The following is a 23,854-nucleotide window of genomic DNA, read 5'->3' as shown; positions in this document are numbered from 1 at the left end:
AAAATGAACAATTTGAACTTTTTTCGAATACGAACAATTTTTAGCTTTGAACATTTTTCAAATTTGAACGCTTTTTCAAATTTTATCATTTTTCGAATTTGAACTATTTTAAATTTTGATATTTTTAAATTTGGACTTTTTTCGACTTTGGACAAAAAGAAAAGGATACAAAAAAGAATTCAGAAAAAGAAAAGAAAAAACAGAAACAGAAAACAAAAACGAAAAAAAAAGGAAAAAGGTGAAAATGGGCCAGGCCCAATACCCGACCAAGGTGTGCAGTGCCTGGTAGGCACCGACCTGGTGGGTGTATAGGATTTGCCATCCTCGTCTCGCTCTTTGAACTTTTAAGCACGGAACATAGCACGAAACGAACGGTTTCTCAGGTACTCTAGCAACCGAGAGCGAGGGGCACGGCGGCCACTGATTCGAGCAAGCAGGAGGCGGCGGCGAAGGAGACAGCTCCTCTGGGGCGGAGTAGGGCGTCAAGGTGCTGCCCAAGCCCAAGGTCGACATGGAGAGGAATCTGGTGTGTAGGCTGCAGGATGACCTGTTTTGATTGTGGTTGGGGTTGCTAGGTTTTCCGTTCCCCATCAGTCGATTGAAATCTCGTTTATCCATCAATCACCAAAATATCAATTATTACAAAAATGAAAGGGATTTGGGGTTAGGAATTAAGGGATCTGGGGTTAGGAATCACCAAAATCACCAGAATTCGTGACTCATTAAAAAATTTATAAGCCCGTGTGCGTTCTGTTGGTCAACCTTTTTCAAGTCTGGTGCTAGCAATTGCTAAGTCAGTCGAGGAGCATGGCATATTAGCACTAGGTTTATGGTAGTATTGGAAGATGATGAGTCAGCAACATGTTTCTGGCATGCTGACTCAGAACATATGCAATGTTGCACAACAGGTGCCATGTTCTATTTGTTTTGCAGGGGTTTTTTTCTTCTTTTTATGACAGCAGTTTCTTCCTATTGGAAGGAAACCATTATGACTGTTTTCGGAACTTTTCACTATGATTAGAATTGTGATCTTGTATGATGGCCTTGCTATTTTGATTAATGTGTGTTTTCACTAATGGTTTGTCACTCTGTTCAGGAGGATCTGTGGTCGTCTGCTTTTCCTGTTGGGACTGAGGTTTGTTCCCATCCTTTTTTTTTTTCCGTAATGTGTATGTTAGTTGTGCGCACTTGGACATATTATATAGCTTAAGCTGCACGCATTTCCTTACCTTGAAAAACGTTTATACAACTTGGCTTGTCATCTGCAGTGGGAAAACATTGACATTGATAAGATAAAGGAATTCAATTGGAACTTCGAAAATTTAGAGGTATGATAGTCAAACTTTATCTTGTAAGATTTACTCCCTTTTTGAATATGTTTAACTTCAGCATACACTGATATGTGGTTGTTGTTGATGAGCAGAAAACACTAGAGGAAGGGGGGGAACTATATGGGAAGACGGTTTACTTGTTTGGAAGCACGGAGCGTAAGTAACTAAGTATACTTGGTACTAAGCTCTTTCTAAAGCTGATTTTGCCACCATTGATCCTTGATACATGTTTTATAATGTTGATAATATTTCGGTAATCTGTTTCTAAAGTTAATTTTTCTATCATTGATCCTTGATACATGTTTTATAATGTTGGTAATATTTCGTAATCTGTAGCAAAGTAGGGTTATCTGGACATAAATTTACTGATGTTTGTTTTAAGTGCTATTAGTCTGGTTTAGTCAGATTCGACAATTGTATTTGTGTATCACTTTATATATTGTATGTAGAGTGGATTTAGTATCTTCCATCTTCTTATTTCCATTCTAGTTTTACACTTGTTGAATATTATTCCATACAAGTCAAATTGGCTCCTCTTGTCGTGCAGCACAACTATTGGATGTTAATGGTGAATTGAAGATAGTGGTTGTTCCTGTTGTAGTTGCTGTAAGTTCTTATCCATTCTCTTGGCCCAGCATCAATAACACCATTATATTTACATTATATTTACATCAACAACTATCTGATGTTAATGGTGAATTTTGTGAATTGGAGTAGTAGAAAAAAAAGTACAGCGGAGAATGGTCTTGCAGCTGTACATATTGAGCTGAACCTTTAGCTCACGTCTACATCAGATAAACAAATCAGCAGTTCTGTTAATACCTTTTGCATTACTTAAAAACATACCATCTTTAGTATATTAGTATTGTTTACGACTTTTATGTAGAATTATTAATTGCACAAGATGAAAATTTATGTATCAGCTTTTAAGTTCAGAAAATTGCTACAAGCTTTTGAAAATAAAAGGAGTAAGAAACTTCATTTATTTTTTCAGTTGATGTTACCAAGAGAATTATCTTGGTAGGAGCATTTATTTCCTTCTATTGCTGTTGTTCTGTTATGATTCTGTTTTCTCTCTCTAAGTTTTCCTATTGACTTGTGAAAAAATATTTGGCTGGTGACCTTGTCTTGCTCTTCACTGATGTTTTTTACCCTAACATGTAGTATCAAATATTTTGTCATATTTGTTAATTTGATCAAATACTTGTTTAAGGCCTATGATCTGGATGGTCTGTCTTGTTTAGCAGTTGACATGTTCAATTTTGCAGGTTGACTGTCCTTTTCCTCCATCAGATAAGATTGCCATAGATTTTGTTCGAACGGGAAAAGAAGAAATAGTACCAATGAAAGAGATGAAGATGTCATGGGTGCCTTATGTTCCTCTTCAGGACCGGTGTTGTTGCGTTACTTATATCGAGCAATATTTATTGCCTTTTGTTTTCATTGTTTATATCCCTGCTTTTTCCCTCTACTTTGTAACTTATTTTGCTCACCTTGCTATTGCTTTGTCTACAGGTCTGGCAGGATTGGAAGTTTGAAAACAAAAATCTTCACTCTCTGTTGCACCCAGCGGAGGTGAGTTTTATGCATTTATGCTTTCAGAATTTCATGCTTTAGGTACATATTTATTTCTGTTGCCAGGCATTTTCTTTCTCATTCAATGATGTGCTATATTTCCATTACCGCTAGTTACGATTACTAAATTTCAGGTTTATACATTTACAGGTCTGCCCAAACTGAGAGAGCCAACAAGTTCTACTACTACACGCCCTGTAAGCTGAATCGGGTTTATTTTTTTAGGCCTGTATTATGCTTCTCTAGTAATATCTTTTTTTTACCCTTTTTGCTTTATGATCCTTTGAATACCCCTTACCATTAGAGAGGTTCCACTGTTGTACCTATCTTTGGTACGTGTGATGCCAAGATCATGTAAACCAAACCATCCAAAAGTGTGCATGATTCTGCAGAACTGCAGCCACTATTAGTTGAATGGTTGCAATGCAATTCTTTGTCTTGGAATGATGCCCTTTTCCCTAATCAAATTGTTAATTCATTGAAGTGGCTGTTGAAGAAACATGCCTGCGAACACATGCAATGGCTTTTAAACTTGTTTTTTTTGTTGACTGGTATTCCGTTTTACAAAATCATAATGGCATCATATTTAGTAACACCAGTTTGAATTATATCTGGTTGCTTTCTAGTAATTTTATGGCACATAATATCCTGTCATAAGCGAATCTCTCTTTTATTCTCTTTTTTCTTCTGAGGGGATAAATTTCGTCTTTTCATTTTTTGCACTTTGGTGCATATTTGCTTGGCCTTTAGTGATGTTCGCACCTTGACGGTTAGCATCTCTAGAGCGTGCAGATTTTCAGGTCATGCTATTGTCAGAAAGTACTCAGTAGGCAGCGAGGTGGTGCCAATTACTCATTACTGTCTAGCAAAGCAGAAACCTAGGCAGCAGGTAATGCTATGTGGCAGGGTTGCGCCTAGTGCCTAAGAACTGCCAGGATGGAATTGTCAATCACATTCTAAGACATCATAAGCACGAAAAGATTGCTAAGTACTCAAAATGACCCAACACTAACTGAATCCTGTTTGGCACAATCCACTCTCAGATACGCGCCCATGTCCTAGAGCTGTTCTACTAGTTGATCACTCGATTTAAATTTATAAGGCATTAGTTGTTTTAATGATATCATTCTCTGTAGGGTAATCTCATCGGCGTCTGAACCTTGTTTAATATCTTGCAGACATGCCACTAAATCCTCATGGCACAGTTGTCCGCGTCATATATCCTCTAGAACCCCCGGTAAGCTTCCTTTAAGCATATTATTGCTGTAATCTAGTCTGCTTTAGTCTGCGACGTGATCATCAGTCGATGAGGTCATGGTTTTTGTCCGGTACTGGTGACATGCTGCCATTGCTGTTGCTACATAAGGTAATCTCGTGCTGTGGGGACCCCTCCTCATCTTCCATTGCTGTATCTGATCATGCGCATTGCTTCCGTTTTGTCTTAAATGTTGTCACCTGTTTTGTAGTATTTTGGATGCTTGACCTAAGTTGTTCCTGTCACAATTTGATAGTGCAAAACCCAAGTGGATGGGTGGGTTGTTTTAGGTTTCCTTCTGTTGATAATAAAACAACAATAAAATCTGCTTAGCCTGCTTTCCACTTGTAGTTATTGTATCTCTATTTCGAACACTATTCGCAGAAGTGCACTCGTGCATCCTAATTAAGTCTCCAGGTCTGGTTTCAAGTAGCTGTAAATTGTTCATACATTAATGTTTATCTTGTGCTGCTTGTTGCAGATAGTTTGTGATTTTGACTTGGAATGGGATGATTACAAGGTTTGTAAGGAATTTCAGTTGTTCTACTCTGATGTACAATGCTACCTATGAAAGGACATCCATGTTGAATCGTATCATGTTGCAATGCAGGTTTTAGCTCATAAGCTAGTCAAAGATGAGGGGTTGCCAGAGGATGAGAGGGAAAAAATTGAGGTCACCAATCTCTTCTTGATCAATTATACACTCTAAAGTTAGCATTGTTTTACAGCAGTAACTCCCTTCCTAATTTTGCTGCCACGTTTCTTTGACAGGAATTTCTAAAGGAGAAGGTTAAACAAGGGAAAATAGAACTGGAACAGGTCCATTTAACTGAAATATTTAATTATTTTCCAAGAGATTTGACGCTTTACAATATTATTCAATATTCCCCAAACTTGTGCAGGCTGAAGAGGCACGGAAGAAAGCTATTGAAGATATGGACCCTAAGCAAAGAGAAGCATATGAAAACATGAAACTTTACAAATTCTATCCTGTGAAAACCCCGGATACACCTGATGTTAACAATAAGAAGGTATGAAGTTGTTTTTCAGTGCTCATTACTTAAATGTATCTGAACCTGCAACACTAGATTTAACATGGTATCTACTATTGTCTGCAGTCGAGGTACATCAACAGATATTATGGCGGCGCGCATTATCTGATGTAATGGTGTTCCTGATCTCACATGTTTGCTAAACTGTTATTGATTAATCTATCCAACTTGAAGAGTTCTTGTTATGGAAGCTGGGTAGAGAGCTTGGTGACATAAGAGTGTAGTCTCGTGTTGGTCCATTAGATACAATGTTGCATCTGAACTCAGTTGTAATGGAGCTACTGTCACTTTTCTGAGCATCCCGTAGGCATTGATGTGTTTAACATCCTGAGCTAACCAAGGAACCTCCTGACCGATTTCATCGGCGAGCTTCTTCATTTTTTTTTTCCGTTTCCTCTGCAGGGATGTTGATTGTTATCAACAAGCTGTTGCTTGAGCTCGAAAAGGTATGATTGATGCATCGCCGTGGTACTGTGTGCATGATCCATTAGGGCTGTCCAGGTCTGATTGGGGACTCTTTACGGGCGGGCAGCACTGACTAGAACCAGTTATGTGGATTAACCTGGACATCTGTGTTCGATGGCAGGTGCCGAATTCCTTGCATCGCTGTCCACAGGGAAAATGCATGTGTGCCTCCAAACAAGGCATGTACGTTATCCTCCTCTCTTCCGCAGATGTTGCAGTTCATCCCTCTGCAATGCTGATTATCTTCAGTAGCTAGTGCATTTTGTGCAGCTTTCCAGGCAGAAACTTTCATTTTGGGCAGAACCATATCCGATCCCAACACGAGACTGCACCATCAGGTCGATCGCTGGACGCTGGGAAAGCATATTGCTCTAGGAGGTCATTTATAGCCAATTTATAAGCGCTCCGGGCCAAGCAATAGCATCTTCAGCAATGCAACTAGGAACTTTGATCTTTACAATAAGCTCATCATCCATAGGATTAAAAGACTTTGCGCACCAGGTCTACTTTATTTGAAACAACGTATCCAAGATTTCTTCATCAGATTGTCACTGAAGCTTGGACGGCGTGCCAAACAAGAGAGAATGCTTTCACAAATCTTCACCATAAGCTGACCTCCATAGCGAGAATTCTGAGGAGACGGAGTGCTAGTTTCTCCAGCGACCTATCCTTGCGAGCAGCGATCACCAGTGAACTCATCTTCAAGTTGGATCAAGCTATGGACCTCAGGGCTTTATCCCAGGATGAGCTTTGATTCAGAGCTATGCTCAAGATGAACGGGCTTGGAATTGCCGCAATGCAACGCTCTATGTGGAGGCAGAGATCGCGGGTCGCCTGGCTGCGTGATGGGGACGCGAGCACTAGATTCTTCCACTCAAAAGCAAATGCCCGTCGAAGAAAAAGCTATCTGCATAGAATTGAGTACCAAGGACAAGTTTACACTGAACAAACTGAGAAGGAGGACGTGCTCTGGAAGTACTTTGATGGGCTGATTGGCACAAAGAAAGATAGGTTACACTCGCTTAATTTTCAATTCCTAGGAATGGATGCAATCAATCTATCCGAGCTCGACCTGCCTATATCTTCTTCTGAAGCAAAAAACCGCCCTTATGGATATGCACAATGACAAGGCCCCAGGCCCGGATGGATTCACGGCACTCTTTTTCAAGGTGGCATGGGATATCATTGTCATGGATATCATGCGTGCAATCCACGCGGTGCAGAACTGCCGCTCGGACCAGCTGGAGTTGCTTAATGATGCCATCCTAATCCTGTTGCCCAAAAACCCTGCAGCTGCCCACCCACGTGAGTTCCGGCCGATCAGCCTCATCAGCTTTTTCGCCAAGATGGTAACGAAGATCATTGCCACCAGGCTCAGCCTGAAAATGAAGGAATTGGTCAGCCCTTGTCAGAACGCGTTCATCAAGAAGCGTTTGATCCACGATAACTTCATTTATGTCCAAAGCCAGGTAAAGCCGTTTAGACAGTCAAAAACCCCTGCAATCATGCTTAAATTAGATATCGAGAAGGCGTTCGATACTGTTTCTTGGGAGTTTCTTTTGGAGGTCTTGGAGGCGCGTGGTTTCAGCCAGCGATGTCGTGACCTTATTGCATCTCTGTTGGCATCTTCATCAACAAAGATCCTTGTGAACGGCTGCCTGACTGAACCCATCCACCACTGTCGGGGGCTCCGTCAAGGATATCCTCTCTCGCCACTCTTGTTTGACATCATCATGGAGGCCCTCGCAAAGATGTTTGCAACGGCTGATCAACATGGAGTTCTCCAACAGATTGGGCGCCACCCCATGCCACACAGAGTCTCACTCTATGCTGACGATGTCGTGTTGTTTGTGCGCCCGGATGCCGCTGAATTCCAGGCGATAATGGCTTTGCTGCAGGCCTTCGGCGAGGCGATGGGGCTGCACTCTAACTTCCTGAAGAGCTCGATCATGCCCATCCACTGCAGCGACGAGGATGTCGGCGCCCTCTCGGCAATGCTGGGGTGCCCGGTCGTCCATTTCCCTTGTCGCTACCTAGGAATGCCATTATCTGAAGGCTTCACAAAGCCGATCTCCAGCCAGCCATTGACAAGCTCAGCGGCAAGGTAAAAGGATGGATCCATGGCTCCTTTTCCATCGATGCAAGACTGGTGCTGGTAAAGCAGGTGTTAGCAGCCATGCCGGTGTTTCAAATGCTTGCCATCGCGCCGCCGATCTGGCTGACAAAGGCCATGGACAAGATTGCCCGTGGTTTCTTCTGGGCAAAGGAAGAACTTGTGCCTAGTGGCAAATGCCTAGTCAAGTGGAGTCTGGTTTGTCGGCCGACGATCTACGGTGTCCTGGGCATCCCAAATTTGCAGGCCACCAGCATCGCACTAAGGACTCGTTGGCTTTGGCAAACATGGACCGATCCTTCCAAGCCATGGCACGGTCTCCCGCTTCCCATTGATGACAAGGTTCGTGCGTTGTTCGTGGCCTCGGTTAAATTCCAGCTTGGTGATGGGGAGAAGCTCTCGTTTTGGTCAGACCGCTGGCTTGGCGATGCTTGCTTCAAAGAGATGGCTCCCAGCCTCTTCCAGGCATGTACGCGCAAAAAAATAACAGTGGCCCAGGCGATGCGTGGTCATCGCTGGATGAGGAATCTCAAGCGCGAGCTGACGACGATGGCTCTGATCGAGGCTGTCGCATTGTGGGAGAAGTTGCAGGAGGTTGTTCTACGCCCTGGTACGCCTGACACTGCCTCATGGCGTTGGACGGCCGACGGCGTGTACTCGGCAGCATCGGCTTATGCGGTGCAATTCATGGGCGCCACCAGGACCAGTTTTGAGACTTTCATCTGGGCGAGTGACGCTCCTATGCGCTGTCGAATTTTTGCTTGGCTAGCTGTTCAGGGTCGTTGTCTCACCGTTGATGCCCTTGCTAAGCGTGGATGGCCTCATAATGTCAATTGTTGCCTCTGCATGGCAGCAAACGAGATGGCACATCACCTGCTGGGTGCCTGCCCCATAACAATTCAGGTTTGGTGCCGAATCCTTCCAATGGCTCAGTTACCACCCTACTTCCTCCCGCAACAGAATCAACCAATCCTTGATTGGTTGTCTGACACCATAAGCACGATGCCCAAGCCCAAGCGCAAAGGTTGGATTTCGCTCACCCAGCTCATTTGGTGGACGATCTGGAAAGAGATAAACAAGCGGATTTTCCAAGCACGAGCCTGCTCAATGGTGGATATCATAACTTCAATCATCGATGAAGCGGACCTATGGCTCACTGCTGGTCGACGACGAGTCTGTGAATTACTACAGAGACCCAGAGAACCTGACTACATAGATGTTGGTCAGGCTAGTCTGTTAGTTTTAGTCTAGCTTCTTGTAAAATACTATTCTTTTACGTTTCTTCGTTTGTACTGCCACTCCTCTATTATCAATGAAAACCACCTCTGAACTGGCTTTTCAGTCAAAAAAAGGTCTCTATAAAGTTGCTCATTCATATCTAGTGTGATATGCTCCCGGAACAGCTCCGTAACAGGCAAATGATCAAACAATGTATGTATCCCGTGTATATAACGACTAAAAATAGGAAACAACCATCTGCTGCATTTCAGTAGGTGTTGTTTGGATAACACCCATATCATCTCCAAGTTTTTGGATTTTATTCTTCCGAGCCCGCCAAACCGCCATATAATGGAAGAATTTGGTATTGCAATCGCCTTCACGAAGCCAGTAAATTCTGAATCTTTGGAGCCAAAGCATCTCTTCTCGATTTAATGTTTCATTCATCAAATCCCTCGTTGCTCGAATCTCCTCATGAGGGTTGTTATTCGCATGTAAAATAGATAGCTTCTCCGGTAACTTAGCGAGCTCTCGTGTCACATTGCCAAATTTCTGGTTAACCAACGATGGAGCTTTCTCATAACCACGCCAAGACCACGGTTGATGTTGCAGACCGAGTCGATAATTTCTTTCAGACCAGGATCAGTGTCCCACATGATTGCATATCTCATGCACCGATGGCCCACCGATCCACCGCTTCCTTTGCCGATAAGCTTGGCACCCCTGCCATGAATTCTAGATCTGCTACTTATTATTATACTACATATAATCTGACCACGAGCAAGTCGTGTCCAAGACCGAGTGCTTCGTGATCATCGCTCGCCATTCAACATGATTAACTCGTGCATGTTTAGAGCATCTCTAGCAAATTCCTTAAAATGCTAGAATTTGTGTTGCTTCCTGACTACGAGAGGTTGTTGTCCGCATGACCATCTCCCCCGACGCTTGTGTTGCTGGCCTTCAACTCCCGGCGCCCCTGACGGGAATCCATCCAAAGGCCCTGCGTTTATCCTTAGTTGTTGTTGCTGGCACTTGTGGAAGCAGATGAACAAAATCATGTTTCGGGAGGCTGCTCCTTCCATCGCGCTCACCTAGAAGCTATGCCAGGACGACATTGTGCTCTGGCGTGGCCATGTGGCCATTTTCCCAGGGGCTCCGTCACACCATTGACAACTGGCTTGCATGTCTTCGTGACGATACTACGTAGTTCCCGTCCCTACCCATTTTATCTTGTGACAAATCCCTCTCACCTGTTGTTGATGTTGTAAAAACTCTTACCTGGGTCTTTTTTTCATAATATATACTCCCTCTGTTTGGTTTTATATGATGTTTAGGGTTTTTAAAGATTCACTCACCTTTGTGTGTATCTAGTCTGTTTTTAGTGTGTTTTCCGATAAGGAATATATATTAACTAGTTCATCTTAGTATCGTGTACAACACTACAAAGTTAGTTAGTTTAGCAAAAGAAAACAGACTCTAGAAAAACCCTGCGTGTACTAGTGGGATCTACCTTAACAACACATACACGACTACAAAATAAGTTCCGCATAGTCCATGGCTATCTTGTTTCTACCTAAAAACTTGTAGATCTATAGAAATTTATTCTAGAAAAACAACGCAATCTAGATAATAGTTGACATGTAAAGTTAAGAACATGAGTCATTGCCTACCGAAGAATGGGATTATACGAAAGGACCTAACAACTTTGGTGATTAATCCAAAATTAAATGTTGTAAGTAGTGTCACCAAACACAACATACCAAATGATCAGTTCAACAAGAGTCCAAGCACTTTTAGAGAAAGCTTACGCAAAGATGAAAATAAACCATGCCATGGTAGCTATAAATAGGCATGCACTAGGATGATCATCTTCCATCAACTACAACATAAACATCAAAGCCTCATAAGCACTAGTAAACACAAATCCACCATGAAGACATTCCTCATCTTTACCCTCCTTGCCATGGCGGTAACCATTTCCACCGCCAATGAGCAATTTAAACATAGTTGCCAACATCAACCTCAACAACCATTTCCTTGGCAGCAATATCCATTTCCTGGGCAACAAAAACCCTTTCCCGGGCAACAACAACCATTTCCTGAGCAACAACAACCATTTCCCGACCAACAAAAGCAAGTTCCTGGGCAACAAATTCCATTTCCTGGGATACAACAACTAATTCCGGGGCAACAACAACCATTTCCTGACCAACAACAACCATTTCCTGGATTTCCAATTCCTTGGATACAACAAACTTTTCCCGGGCAACCTCAACCATTTCCTGACCAACAACAGCCATTTCCCGGCCAACAACTTCCATTTGCTGGGCAACAACAACTAATTCCCGGGCAACAACAACCATTTCCTGACCAACAACAGCAGATTCCCGGGCAACAATTTCCATTTCCCGTGCAGCAACAACCATTTCCTGGGAAACAACAGCTAATTCCTGGGCAACAACAATCATTTCCCGACCAACAACAACCATTTCCTGGACAACAATTTCCAATTCCTTTGATACAACAGACTTTTCCCGGTCAACCTCAACCATTTCCTGACCAACAACAACCATTTCCCGGCCAACAACTTCCATTTCCTGGGCAACAACAACTAATTCCCGGGCAACAACAACCATTTCCTGACCAACAACAGCAGATTCCCGGGCAACAATTTCCATTTCCCGGGCAGCAACAACCATTTCCTGGGAAACAACAGCTAATTCCTGGGCAATTACAACCATTTCCTGACCAACAACAACATATTCCCGGGCAACAACAACCATTTCCCGGCCAACAACAATTATTTCCTGGACAACAACAACAACAACCATTTCCCGACCAACACCAACAAATTCCAGGGGAACAATTGCAATATCCCGGGGAGCAACAAACGTTTCCTGGACAACAACAACCATTTCCTGACCAACAACAACCATTTCCTGGCCAACAACTTCCATTTCCTGGGCAACAACAACTAATTCCCGGGCAACTACAACAATTTCCTGACCAACAACAGATTCCCGGGCAAGAACTGCAATTTCCCGGGCAACATCAGCAATTTCCCGGGCAACAACAACCATTTCCTGTGCAACAACAATCATTTCCGCAATTACAACAGTTAAACCCATGCAGGGATTTCCTCCTACAACAGTGCAACCCAGTGACAATGGTGACGTTCCTCCGGTCGTGGATCTTGCAGCAGAGTAGTTGCCAAGTGATGCGGCAACAATGTTGCCAACAGCTAGCGCAGATCCCTGAGAATTCCCGGTTACCTGCAATCCATGGTGTTGTGGAAGCAATCTTCCTACAACAACAACATAAGCAAGGTGATTTCTTGCAACCTCAGAAGCTGCATCAGATTGTTCAAGGTTTATTCCATCCTCAACAACAATGCGGTCAGGGTGCGTCCATCCAGCAACAACAACAGTACATTGTCATTCAGGGTATACTCCAGCCTCAGCAGCTAGCTCAGTTAGAGGCAATAAGGGCTTTAGCGCTAAAGACCCTACCGGCGATGTGCAAAGTGCAAGTCCCACCATACTATTAAACCATCACTACGCCATCTGGCACCATTAGACGGCCCATCACTATATAGAGGATGGACCGATTGGTGTAGTGGTGAGAAATAAAGTGCAATGCACCGTCATGTATGACCCCGACCTGTACTAGTTCAAACTTGGGAATAAAAGAAAAATAAAGTTCTTTTCTGCATAAGATCACTTGCTTGTGTTCGTTTCATGCGCTTCCACCCATTATTTATCTGATAACTCGTTATTTTCCTATTTGCAACAAGAAGCGAAGCTACACACAAGATAAGGAAATATTACATGATATGAATTTTTCATGCATTGCAAATTCATACAAGATTCTTTCCACTCTTCAAATTTATGATAAAGTTAAACATAAGCACATAATTTTCATACGGATGACAAAGACTATACGAGGAATTCCGGACATATTAGATGATAAATGGAATACCCACACATCTGTATATATGTACCGAGATGCCTCCAACGTGTAAACTTGTCAACACCCGGATTTTTAAGTCCCGATGCCTATTATGTCGTACATCGCAATCCCAGGAAGAATGTTATTGCGAGACATAACAGTTGAATATCATAGAGTCATCATTTATTACAACACATAGAGTCTTACATCCATAGATCACATGATCCAATATTACACAAATAGTTGATCTAATGATCAACGAACATAACAAGTAGCGGAAGCGTAGTAGTAGGTGGAACTATCGATCCACAGGCCAACGCTTGACGTTAGAAGCATCCTAGTTCTGATAGACGTCCTGCTGACCGTCATCCTCATAGTGTTGCTCCTCTTCATAGTCTGGCATTGGAATAGCCAGGGACACAGCCATGAGTACTTTAAGTACTCGCAAACTAATACTAATGTAAGTACTTATCAATATTAGTGGTTGCTAAGCTCTAGGTTTATTTGCATAAAGCCAAGTTTAGTTCGTAAATATTTAGTAAAGATGCTTGAATCGCTAGACTAACTTAAGTGGGAACATTAGTGTCATTCCCACAACATCAGTTGTGTTTTCAAAATTCACGTCACCATTCAATTCACCATTCCTTTTTAAGACAAGTTCTGACAACGGAACAGTATGGCCTTTCCAATCGTCCGTAACCGTGGACACGGCTATTCGAATAGATTTAACACTCTGCAGAGGTTGTACTCTTGTGCCACAACTTTTGATTGCATCCGTCGGGGATAATCCCGAATCATCGTAACTTAGTACGCGGATCATCAACCATAACCTTTCACTTAAATAACCTAGTATAGGCACCTCTCCCCATGAGCTTGGCCTCCCGGTGAAAACCAACTGTCAACCCGGGAACTGCACAGGGCTTGGGTCGTACATTCACCTCATATGACATCATATCACATGTAACGGAGGCAGCCTCGGCATAACCCCTATGATGCTTGTTTAGAGGGAACCCATACTAAACTACATAAGTTTCTAGTTAAGCCTTACCCATAATCAGGTATTGTGGGGGTACTTGTATAATTGGAAGGGTATCGCATCCGAACCCAATCATCAGTTTTCATCAAAATTCACCAAGTCATCAAGGTCATATTCACCTTCAAAATCCTTCAAGTCATTTCATTTCACATTGTTCCCATCTAGAGTAGTCAATTTTAGTTTCTTAGCAATAGCACTAGTCATGAGGGGGTGCTATCTAGCTTTGTTGACTTAGGCAAATTTTGACGCCCTTGTTCTATTCTAGACAAGTGAATCATGAATCAAAAAGTAAGCTTTGAAATGTAAAGCAAAATAAATTGCAAGGGAAAAGCATAGGATAGGATTATTAAGCATAAGTAAAATGTAATGGTGCCTTGCTCTTGTGGAGCTTTGCATTAGGGTGGCTTGCAAGAGTGTTAGCTTTCCTTGGTGGGGATAGGAGTCAAAGTTTTCCTCCTCTTCTTGAGAGTAGCCTTCCTCCTCTTGATACTCCTCGTTAGTAGCGTCTATACACGAATACGGGGTACACAATCACCACACAAACTTAAGTGCTAAGCTAAACACACCAAAGATTCACACAAGCCTATGCTAACATGATGTCTACGGGTGCTTCTATTCTTGTAGACAGTGTTGGGCCTCCAAGAGCAGAGGTTTGTAGAACAGCAGCAAGTTTTCCCTTAAGTGGATCACCCAAGGTTTATCGAACTCAGGGAGGAAGAGGTCAAAGATATCCCTCTCAAGCAACCCTGCAACCACAAAGCAAGAAGTCTCTTGTGTCCCCAACACACCTAATAGGTGCACTAGTTCGGCGAAGAGATAGTGAAATACAAGTGGTATGAATGAATATGAGCAGTAGTACGGCGCCAGAAAATAGCTTGTCAAGGCGTGCGATTGATGGTAGTAATATTGCGGGAAGTAAACATGCGAGAATTAAAGAACAGCAAATGATAACAGTATTTAGGAACAAGGCCTAGGGATCATACTTTCACTAGTAGACACTCTCAACATTGATCACATAATAAATAAGTTCTCTTTCCTTTGTGCTACATATACTCTTGTTGGATGATGAACACCACTAATTGTGTAGGATTACACGAACCCTCAATGCCGGAGTTAACAAGCGCCACAACATTCGATATTCATGTTTAAGTAACCTTAGAGTATAATAGATCTTTGCAAAATAGACCAAGTACTAACATAGCATGCACACTGTCACCATCACACTACGAAGGAGGCATAAATCACATCAATACTATCATAGCGATAATTAACTCCATAACCTACAAGAGATCATGATCATAATCTACGACAAGAACTACACGATGCACACACTGTCACCATTACACCATGCAGGAGGAATAGACTACTTTAATAACATCACATGAGTAGCACATAGATAAATAGTGATACAAAACACATTGCAATCATAAAGGGATATAAATAAGCACTTCACTATGCCATTCATAACAGTGAATAAGTATTCTGTGAAATATAGCCTAAGAGACCCACACGGTGCACACACTGTCACCTTTACACACGTGGGACAAGGAGTCTCCGGAGATCACATAAGTAAAACCCACTTGACTAGCATAATGACATCTAGATTACAAGCATCATCATATGAATCTCAATCATGTAAGGCAGCTCATGAGATTATTGTATTGAAGTACATGGGAGAGAGATGAACCACATAGCTACCGGTACAGCCCCGAGCCTCGATGGAGAACTACTCCCTCCTCATGGGAGACAGCAGCGGTGATGAAGATGGCGGTGGAGATGGCAGCGGTGTCGATGGAGAAGCCTTCCGGGGGCACTTCCCCGTCCCGGCGGCGTGCCGGAACAGAGACTCCTGTCCCCCAGATCTTGGCTTCGCGATGGCGGCGGCTCTGGAAGGTTTCACGTACCGTGGCTTATTTGTATCGTGTTTTAGGTCAGGGACCTTTATATAGGCGAAGAGGCGGAGTCGGAGGGTCGACGAGGCGGCGACACACTAGGGGGCGCCCCCCCCTGGGCCGCGCCGGGGTGGTGTGTGGAGCCCATGTGGCCCACCTCTGGTCCTTCTCGGGTGCTCTGGAAGCTTCCGGTGAAAATAGGGTACTGGGCGTTGATTTCGTCCGATTCCGAGAATATTTCCTTACTAGGATTTCTGAAACCAAAAACAGCAGAAAACAGGAACTGGCACTTCGGCATCTCGTCAATAGGTTAGTTCCGGAAAACGCATAAATATGACATAAAGTATGCATACAACATGTAGATATCATCAATAAAGTAGCATGGAACATAAGAAATTATAGATACGTTGGAGACGTATCAGCATCCCCAAGCTTAGTTCCTACTCGTCCTCGAGTAGGTAAACGATAACAATGATAATTTCTTAAGTGACATGCCATCATAAACTTGATCATACTATTGTAAGCATATGTAATGAATGCAGCGATCAAAACAATGGTAATGACATGAGTAAACAAATGAATCATAAAGCAAAGACTTTTCATGAATAGTACTTCAAGACAAGCATGAATAAGTCTTGCATAAGAGTTAGCTCGTAAAGCAATAATTCAAAGTAGAGGTATTGAAGCAACACAATGGAAGATTAAGTTTCAGCGGTTGCTTTCAACTTGTAACATGTATATCTCATGGATAGTTGTCAATGCAAAGTAATATAATAAGTGCAATATGCAAGTATGTAGGAATCAATGCACAGTTCACACAAGTGTTTGCTTCTTAAGGTGGAGAGAGATAGGTAAACTGACTCAACAATAAAAGTAAAAGAAAGGTCCTTCAAAGAGGAAAGCATCGATTGCTGTATTTGTGCTAGAGCTTTTATTTTGAAAACATGAAACAATTTTGTCAACGGTAGTAATAAAGCATATGTATTATGTAAATTATATCTTACAAGTTGCAAGCCTCATGCATAGTATACTAATAGTGCCCGCACCTTGTCCTAATTAGCTTGGACTACCGGATCATCGCAATACACATGTTTTAACCAAGTGTCACAATGGGGTACCTCCATGCCGCCTGTACAAAGGTCTAAGGAGAAAGCTCGCATTTTGGATTTCTCGCTTTTGATTATTCTCAACTTAGACATCCATACCGGGACAACATGGACAACAGATAATGGACTCCTCTTTAATGCATAAGCATGTGGCAACAGTTAATATTCTCATATGAGATTGAGGATATATGTCCAAAACTGAAACTTCCACCATGATTCATGGCTTTAGTTAGCGGCCCAATGTTCTTCTCTAACAATATGCATGCTCCAACCATTAAGGTGGTAGATCTCTCTTACTTCAGACAAGACGGACATGCATAGCAACTCACATGATATTCAACAAAGAATAGTTGATGGCGTCCCCAGAAGCATGGTTATCGCACAACAAGCAACTTAATAAGAGATAAAGTGCATAAGTACATATTCAATACCACAATAGTTTTTAAGGCTATTTTGTCCCATGAGCTATATATTGTAAAGGTGAATGATGGAATTTTAAAGGTAGCACTCAAGCAATTTACTTTGGAATGGCGGAGAAATACCATGTAGTAGGTAGGTATGGTGGACACAAATGGCATAGTGGTTGGCTCAAGGATTTTGGATGCATGAGAAGTATTCCCTCTCGATACAAGGTTTAGGCTAGCAAGGTTATTTGAAGCGAACTCAAGGATGAACCGGTGCAGCAAAACTCACATAAAAGACATATTGTAAACATTATAAGACTCTACACCGTCTTCCTTGTTGTTCAAAACTCAATACTAGAAATTATCTAGACCTTAGAGAGACCAAATATGCAAACCAAATTTTAGCAAGCTCTATGTATTTCTTCATTAATGGGTGCAAAGTATATGATGCAAGAGCTTAAACATGAGCACAACAATTGCCAAGTATCACATTATCCAAGACATTTTAGAATTACTACATGTAGCATTTTCTGTTTCCAACCATATAACAACAAGTGAAGCGATCAACTTTCGCCCTTGAACATTAAAAGCATAAACGAAGAACACTAGTGTTCATATGAAAAAGCGGAGCGTGTCTCTCTCCCACACAAGGATGAACTTATTCAGAGAACTAAGATAACAAAACAAAAATAAAAGCACACAGACGCTCCAAGTAAAGTACATAAGATGTGACCGAATAAAAATATAGTTTCACTAAAAATGACCTGATAAGTTGTCGATGAAGAAGGGGATGCCTTGGGCATCCCCAAGCTTAGATGCTTGAGTCTTCTTAAAATATGCAGGGATGAACCACCGGGGTATCCCCAAGCTTAGACCTTTCACTCTTCTCGATCACATTATATCACTCTCTTCTATTGACCCTTGAAAACTTCTGCCACACCAAACTTCAAGCAAACTCATTAGAGGGTTAGTGCACAATCAAAATTCACATGTTCAGAGGTGACACAATCATTCTAAACACTTCTGGACATTGCACAAAGCTTCTGAAAGTTAATGGAACAAAGAAACCCATTCAACAAAGCAAAAGCGGCAATGCGAAATAAAAGGCAGAATCTGTCAAAAACAGAACAGTCCGTAAAGACGAACCTGAAAGGGGCACTTAACTTGCTCAAACGGAAAAACTCAAAACTAATGAAAGTTGCGTACATATCTGAGGATCACACACGTAAATTTGCAGATTTTTTTGATTTTTTTACAGAGACTTCTGCTCAAATTCGTGACAGACAGCAAATCTGTTTCTGCGCGGCAATCCAAATCTAGCATCAACTTTACCATAGAAACTTTACTTGGCACAAAAACATGATAAGGAGAGGTTGCTACAGTAGTAAACAACTTCCAAGACTCAACAAAACAAAAATTGCTGTAGTAAAATAAACACATGGGTTATCTCCCAAGAAGTTCTTTCTTTATAGCCATTAAGATGGGCTCAGCAGTTTTAATGATGCACTCGCAAGAAATAGACAATGAAGCAAAAGAGAGCATCAAGAGGCAAATTCAAAACACATTTAAGTCTAACATGCTTCCTATGCATAGGAATCTTGTAAATAAACAAGTTCATGAAGAGTATAGTGGCAAGCATAGGAAGACAAAACAAGTGTAGCTTCAAAAATTTCAGCACATAGAGAGGTGTTTTAGTAACATGAAAATTTCTACAACCATATTTTCCTCTCTCATAATAACTTTCAGTAGCATCATGAGCAAACTCAACAATATAACTATCACATAAAGCATTCTTATCATGAGTCTCATGCATAAAATTATTACTCTCCACATAAGCATAATCACTTTTATTAGTTGTAGTGGGAGCAAATTCAACAAAGTAGCTATCATTATTATTCTCATCAAGTGTAGGAGGCATAATATAATCATAATAAAATTTACTCTCCATAGTAGGCGGCATCAAAAGTCCACTATCATTATAATCATCATAAATAGGAGGCATATCATAATCAACATAAACTTTCTCCTCAATACCCGGAGGGCTAAAGAGATCATTTTCATCAAAACCGACCTCCCCAAGCTTAGAATTTTCCATAGCATTAGCAACAATGGTGTTCAAAGCATTCATATTAATAACATTCCCATTAGCATGCATATAAATTTCCATGGGTTTTTTAATTCTCTCTTCAAACACATCATGTCCTAATTCAAGATAAAGTTCATAAAGTTCTCTCATTTTGTTGTTGTCTTCCATTAAGCCTTACTAGTGAACAAGAAACAAAAAGATGCAATTGCAGGATCTAAAGGAAATAGCTTCGAGTACTTACAACGGCGCCGGAAAATAGCTTAGTAGCCGAGATCCGGAGTGTGAGTACCTTTTACCTTTCCTCCCCGGCAATGGCGCCAGAAAATAGCTTAATGTCTACGGGTGCTTCTATTCTTGTAGACAGTGTTGGGCCTCCAAGAGCAGAGGTTTGTAGAACAGCAGCAAGCTTTCCCTTAAGTGGATCACCCAAGGTTTATCGAACTCAGGGAGGAAGAGGTCAAAGATATTCCTCTCAAGCAACCCTGCAACCACAAAGCAAGAAGTCTCTTGTGTCCCCAACACACCTAATAGGTGCACTAGTTCGGCGAAGAGATAGTGAAATACAAGTGGTATGAATGAATATGAGCAGTAGTACGGCGCCAGAAAATAGCTTGCTGGCGTGCAGTTGATGGTAGTAATATTGCGGGAAGTAAACATGCAGTAGAACAGTAAACAAGCAGCGATAACAGTATTTAGGAACAAGGCCTAGGGATCATACTTTCACTAGTGGACACTCTCAACATTGATCACATAATAAATAAGTTATCTTTCCTTTGTGCTACATATACTCTTGTTGGATGATGAACACCACTAATTGTGTAGGATTACACGAACCCTCAATGCCGGATTTAACAAGCGTCACAACATTCGATATTCATGTTTAAGTAACCTTAGAGTATAATAGATCTTTGCAAAATAGACCAAGTACTAACATAGCATGCACACTGTCACCATCACACTACGAAGGAGGCATAAATCACATCAATACTATCATAGCGATAATTAACTCCATAACCTACAAGAGATCATGATCATAATCTACGACAAGAACTACACGATGCACACACTGTCACCATTACACCATGCAGGAGGAATAGACTACTTTAATAACATCACATGAGTAGCACATAGATAAATAGTGATACAAAACACATTGCAATTATAAAGGGATATAAATAAGCACTTCACTATGCCATTCATAACAGTGAATAAGTATTCTGTGAAATATAGCCTAAGAGACCCACACGGTGCACACACTGTCACCTTTACACACATGGGACAAGGAGTCTCCGGAGATCACATAAGTAAAACCCACTTGACTAGCATAATGACATCTAGATTACAAGCATCATCATATGAATCTCAATCATGTAAGGCAGCTCATGAGATTATTGTATTGAAGTACATGGGAGAGAGATGAACCACATAGCTACCGGTACAGCCCCGAGCCTCGATGGAGAACTACTCCCTCCTCATGGGAGACAGCAGTGGTGATGAAGATGGCGGTGGAGATGGCAGCGGTGTCGATGGAGAAGCCTTCCGGGGGCACTTCCCCGTCCCGGCGGCGTGCCGGAACAGAGACTCCTATCCCCCAGATCTTGGCTTCGCGATGGCGGCGGCTCTGGAAGGTTTCGCGTACCGTGGCTTATTCGTATCGTGTTTTAGGTCAGGGACCTTTATATAGGCGAAGAGGCGGAGTCGGAGGGTCGACGAGGCAGCGACACACTAGGGGGGCGCCCCCCCTGGGCCGCGCCGGGGTGGTGTGTGGAGCCCCTGTGGCCCACCTCTGGTCCTTCTCGGGTGATCTGGAAGCTTCCGGTGAAAATAGGGTACTGGGCGTTGATTTCGTCCGATTCCGAGAATATTTCCTTACTAGGATTTCTGAAACCAAAAACAGCAGAAAACAGGAACTGGCACTTCGGCATCTCGTCAATAGGTTAGTTCCGGAAAACGCATAAATATGACATAAAGTATGCATACAACATGTAGATATCATCAATAAAGTAGCATGGAACATAAGAAATTATAGATACGTTGGAGACGTATCATAACATCACATCTTATTTAACATGGTGAAGGTTAAACGGGCTAAACAGGCGAAACGGACTGGGCCGGCCCAGCAGTGTGACTCGCACACGCGGGCCGCCTGACGGCGTGGGCTCCACCAGTCAGTGACCCTTTAAAGGGCGAAACGGTATGAGCGATATGATCCGTTAGATCAGAAGGGAGATCAACGGCGTACAGGGGACGTCTTCTCCGGCGAGAATCCGATGAGCGGACGGCGAGCCTAGGGGGTCGGAGGGCGTACCAGGGTTCCCGCGGGGCTCTGCTGGGTGATGGGTGCTAGGCGACGTTGTCGAGGGCGCTGAACCTCCTGGTAGCAGTGGCGAGGCTTGGTGCGGCGTCAGTCGTCGACGGTGAGCTGCGGGCTCCGGCGGCTCCGATCTTGAAATTGGGGCGGCTCCGGCGAGGTGGTGCCAAATTGAGTGGTCGAGAGGAAGCAAGGATGGGAGGAGAAGGTAGTGCTGTGAAGAGTTTGTGCTCAGGGCGCCTCTATTTATAGGGGAAGTGAGGTGTTGCGGGTGCCGTGGAGGGTCGATCATGGCGTGGCCGCTCCGGCGTGCGAAAGGGCGAGGCGAGGACGGCATCTTGCAGGCGACATCATGGCAATGCTCGAGGTGCAGCTGGCGCGTCCAGGGCGTGATGGGATAGCTCGGGCGCGTGCGAGGTCTGCCACGGCGTGCGCGGCCGAAAGCGGATGAGGACGGCGGCGACGGTGCAGGCGCGTCCATTGGCTGGTGTGATAGGGCAAAGATGGCCGATCTTTCGATGAGAGTAGGATAACGTCGATTTGTTGTTGGAGTTAGTGCTTGACGATCCGACTACACGTGCAAAGCTCGTGCGCCAATGCAATCGCTAGGACAATCTCCGGGAGTTACTGATATTGCGGATGCACGATCAGCCTGACCAGCGAGGGTCTTAATTCCTACCTGAAATCGAGAACAAGTAAGATCTAATAATGCAATCAGAATATTGCGGATATAGATGAAAGCTTTATTGAAAAGGTGGGATTCCGAATAGTCGGTCTTGTTCTGGGCGTTGGCCTCAAAAGAAGTACACGAGAGTTGCAGCAATGGCTAACTTTTAATCTAATCAAAATCCGAGTCTAAACGTGACGGCTATGGGGGTATTTAAAGGAGGAAAAGGTGGGGTTTCGACCAGCCATACGTATGGTGGCCGAACCAAACCCTAGAAGGCCTTTCCCCCTTCAATACGGACTCTAAAAAGTGGCTGACTTAATTCCGACGAAAATGACATGGGCCTGGCCCAAAACTAAAGGTGACGCAGCACCATATTATGCTATGGACGAAATTATGAAGTGGAGAACTCTATATTTCGTCCATGTCTTCATCTCTTCTTATGGTGGCTTCAAAGTCCTGAAATCTCCACTTGTGGCGTCATCTTCAATCCTCAAGTGCTTGCTGCCATCTCCTCCATGTGTGATCATGCTCCAATGCTTGTTCTCCTCATCCATGCTAGGTCCATCATTCCTAAGAGTAACAAACATATCTGATTTAGGCAGCATCATATTCTCATGTATATGAGGAACAGTTCCAAGAAACGAAAGTACCTGATAGTTAAGTTGTTTGGCACGAGCTCGAGTGATTGGTCCTTGTATTTGTGTGGCTGTAGGTACAGCGGTTGTATCAATAGATGGGATGTCCTCATCATGCCCCCCTTCTTGAATTGAAGTCGTCCTCGACGCGATCTCATCTTCTTCACCAAAGTAAGGCTTCAAATCTGCAATGTTAAATGTAGGACTAACCGGACCCAATTCTGCAGGAAGCTCAAGTTTATATGCATTATCATTTATTTTCTCTAACACCTTAAAAGGACCAGCGGCACGTGGCATGAGCTTAGACTTGCGCAATGCAGGAAAACGATCTTTGCGCAAATGCAACCAAACAAGATCACCAACATCAAACACAACATGCTTTCTTCCTCTATCCCCAGCAATTTTATACTTAGCATTCATGCGTTCTATGTTGTCTTTAGTAGTCTCATGCAATTTTAATATCAATTCAGCTCGTTGTGTAGCATCCAAATCATTTTGGACCGAAGATGGTAAATGCAATAAATCAATAGGTGCACGTGGAACAAAACCATACACAATCTCAAAAGGGCACATCTTAGTAGTAGAATGCAGCGAACGATTGTAAGCAAATTCAATATGAGGTAAACATTCTTCCCACAATTTTAAATTCTTCTTCAAAACAGCCCGCATCATAGTAGACAATGTTCTATTTACTACTTCAGTTTGTCCATCAGTTTGGGGATGACATGTAGTACTAAACAGCAATTTAGTCCCCAAC

At 42.8% G+C, this 23,854-nt stretch overlaps 2 protein-coding genes across 2 annotated transcripts; both read left to right on the top strand.

The window, feature by feature from the left end:
* The first annotated feature begins 404 nt into the window (after nucleotides 1-404).
* On the top strand, nucleotides 405-5,540 carry LOC127304747 (protein HEAT INTOLERANT 4). Its single transcript, XM_051335342.2, has 14 exons — nucleotides 405-526; nucleotides 1,097-1,135; nucleotides 1,269-1,328; nucleotides 1,424-1,487; nucleotides 1,879-1,937; nucleotides 2,600-2,724; nucleotides 2,847-2,906; nucleotides 3,057-3,103; nucleotides 4,085-4,143; nucleotides 4,643-4,681; nucleotides 4,772-4,834; nucleotides 4,933-4,980; nucleotides 5,064-5,192; nucleotides 5,280-5,540. Exons 1-14 carry the CDS (start codon nucleotides 512-514, stop codon nucleotides 5,325-5,327), a joined length of 855 nt encoding a protein of 284 aa, XP_051191302.1. The 5' UTR covers nucleotides 405-511; the 3' UTR covers nucleotides 5,328-5,540.
* Nucleotides 5,541-10,906: 5,366 nt separating this feature from the next.
* On the top strand, nucleotides 10,907-12,723 carry LOC127299611 (uncharacterized). The gene has a single exon (XM_051329601.2). It carries the CDS (start codon nucleotides 10,940-10,942, stop codon nucleotides 12,554-12,556), a length of 1,617 nt encoding a protein of 538 aa, XP_051185561.1. The 5' UTR covers nucleotides 10,907-10,939; the 3' UTR covers nucleotides 12,557-12,723.
* The last annotated feature ends 11,131 nt before the right edge of the window (nucleotides 12,724-23,854 follow it).

Source organism: Lolium perenne, chromosome 5, assembly GCF_019359855.2.
Source record: "Lolium perenne isolate Kyuss_39 chromosome 5, Kyuss_2.0, whole genome shotgun sequence".
NCBI lineage: Eukaryota > Viridiplantae > Streptophyta > Magnoliopsida > Poales > Poaceae > Lolium > Lolium perenne.
This window is presented reverse-complemented; position numbering and strand designations above follow the sequence as displayed.

Excerpts from the sequence above, each read along its gene's own strand:
- LOC127304747 (XM_051335342.2), top strand. Across the intron at positions 1,136-1,268 it reads CTTTTCCTGTTGGGACTGAG|TGGGAAAACATTGACATTGA; the intron begins GTTTGTTCCCAT and ends TGTCATCTGCAG. Across the intron at positions 2,907-3,056 it reads CTCTGTTGCACCCAGCGGAG|GTCTGCCCAAACTGAGAGAG; the intron begins GTGAGTTTTATG and ends ATACATTTACAG.
- LOC127299611 (XM_051329601.2), top strand. The coding sequence starts at position 10,940 with ATGAAGACATTCCTCATCTTTACCCTCCTTGCCATGGCGGTAACCATT.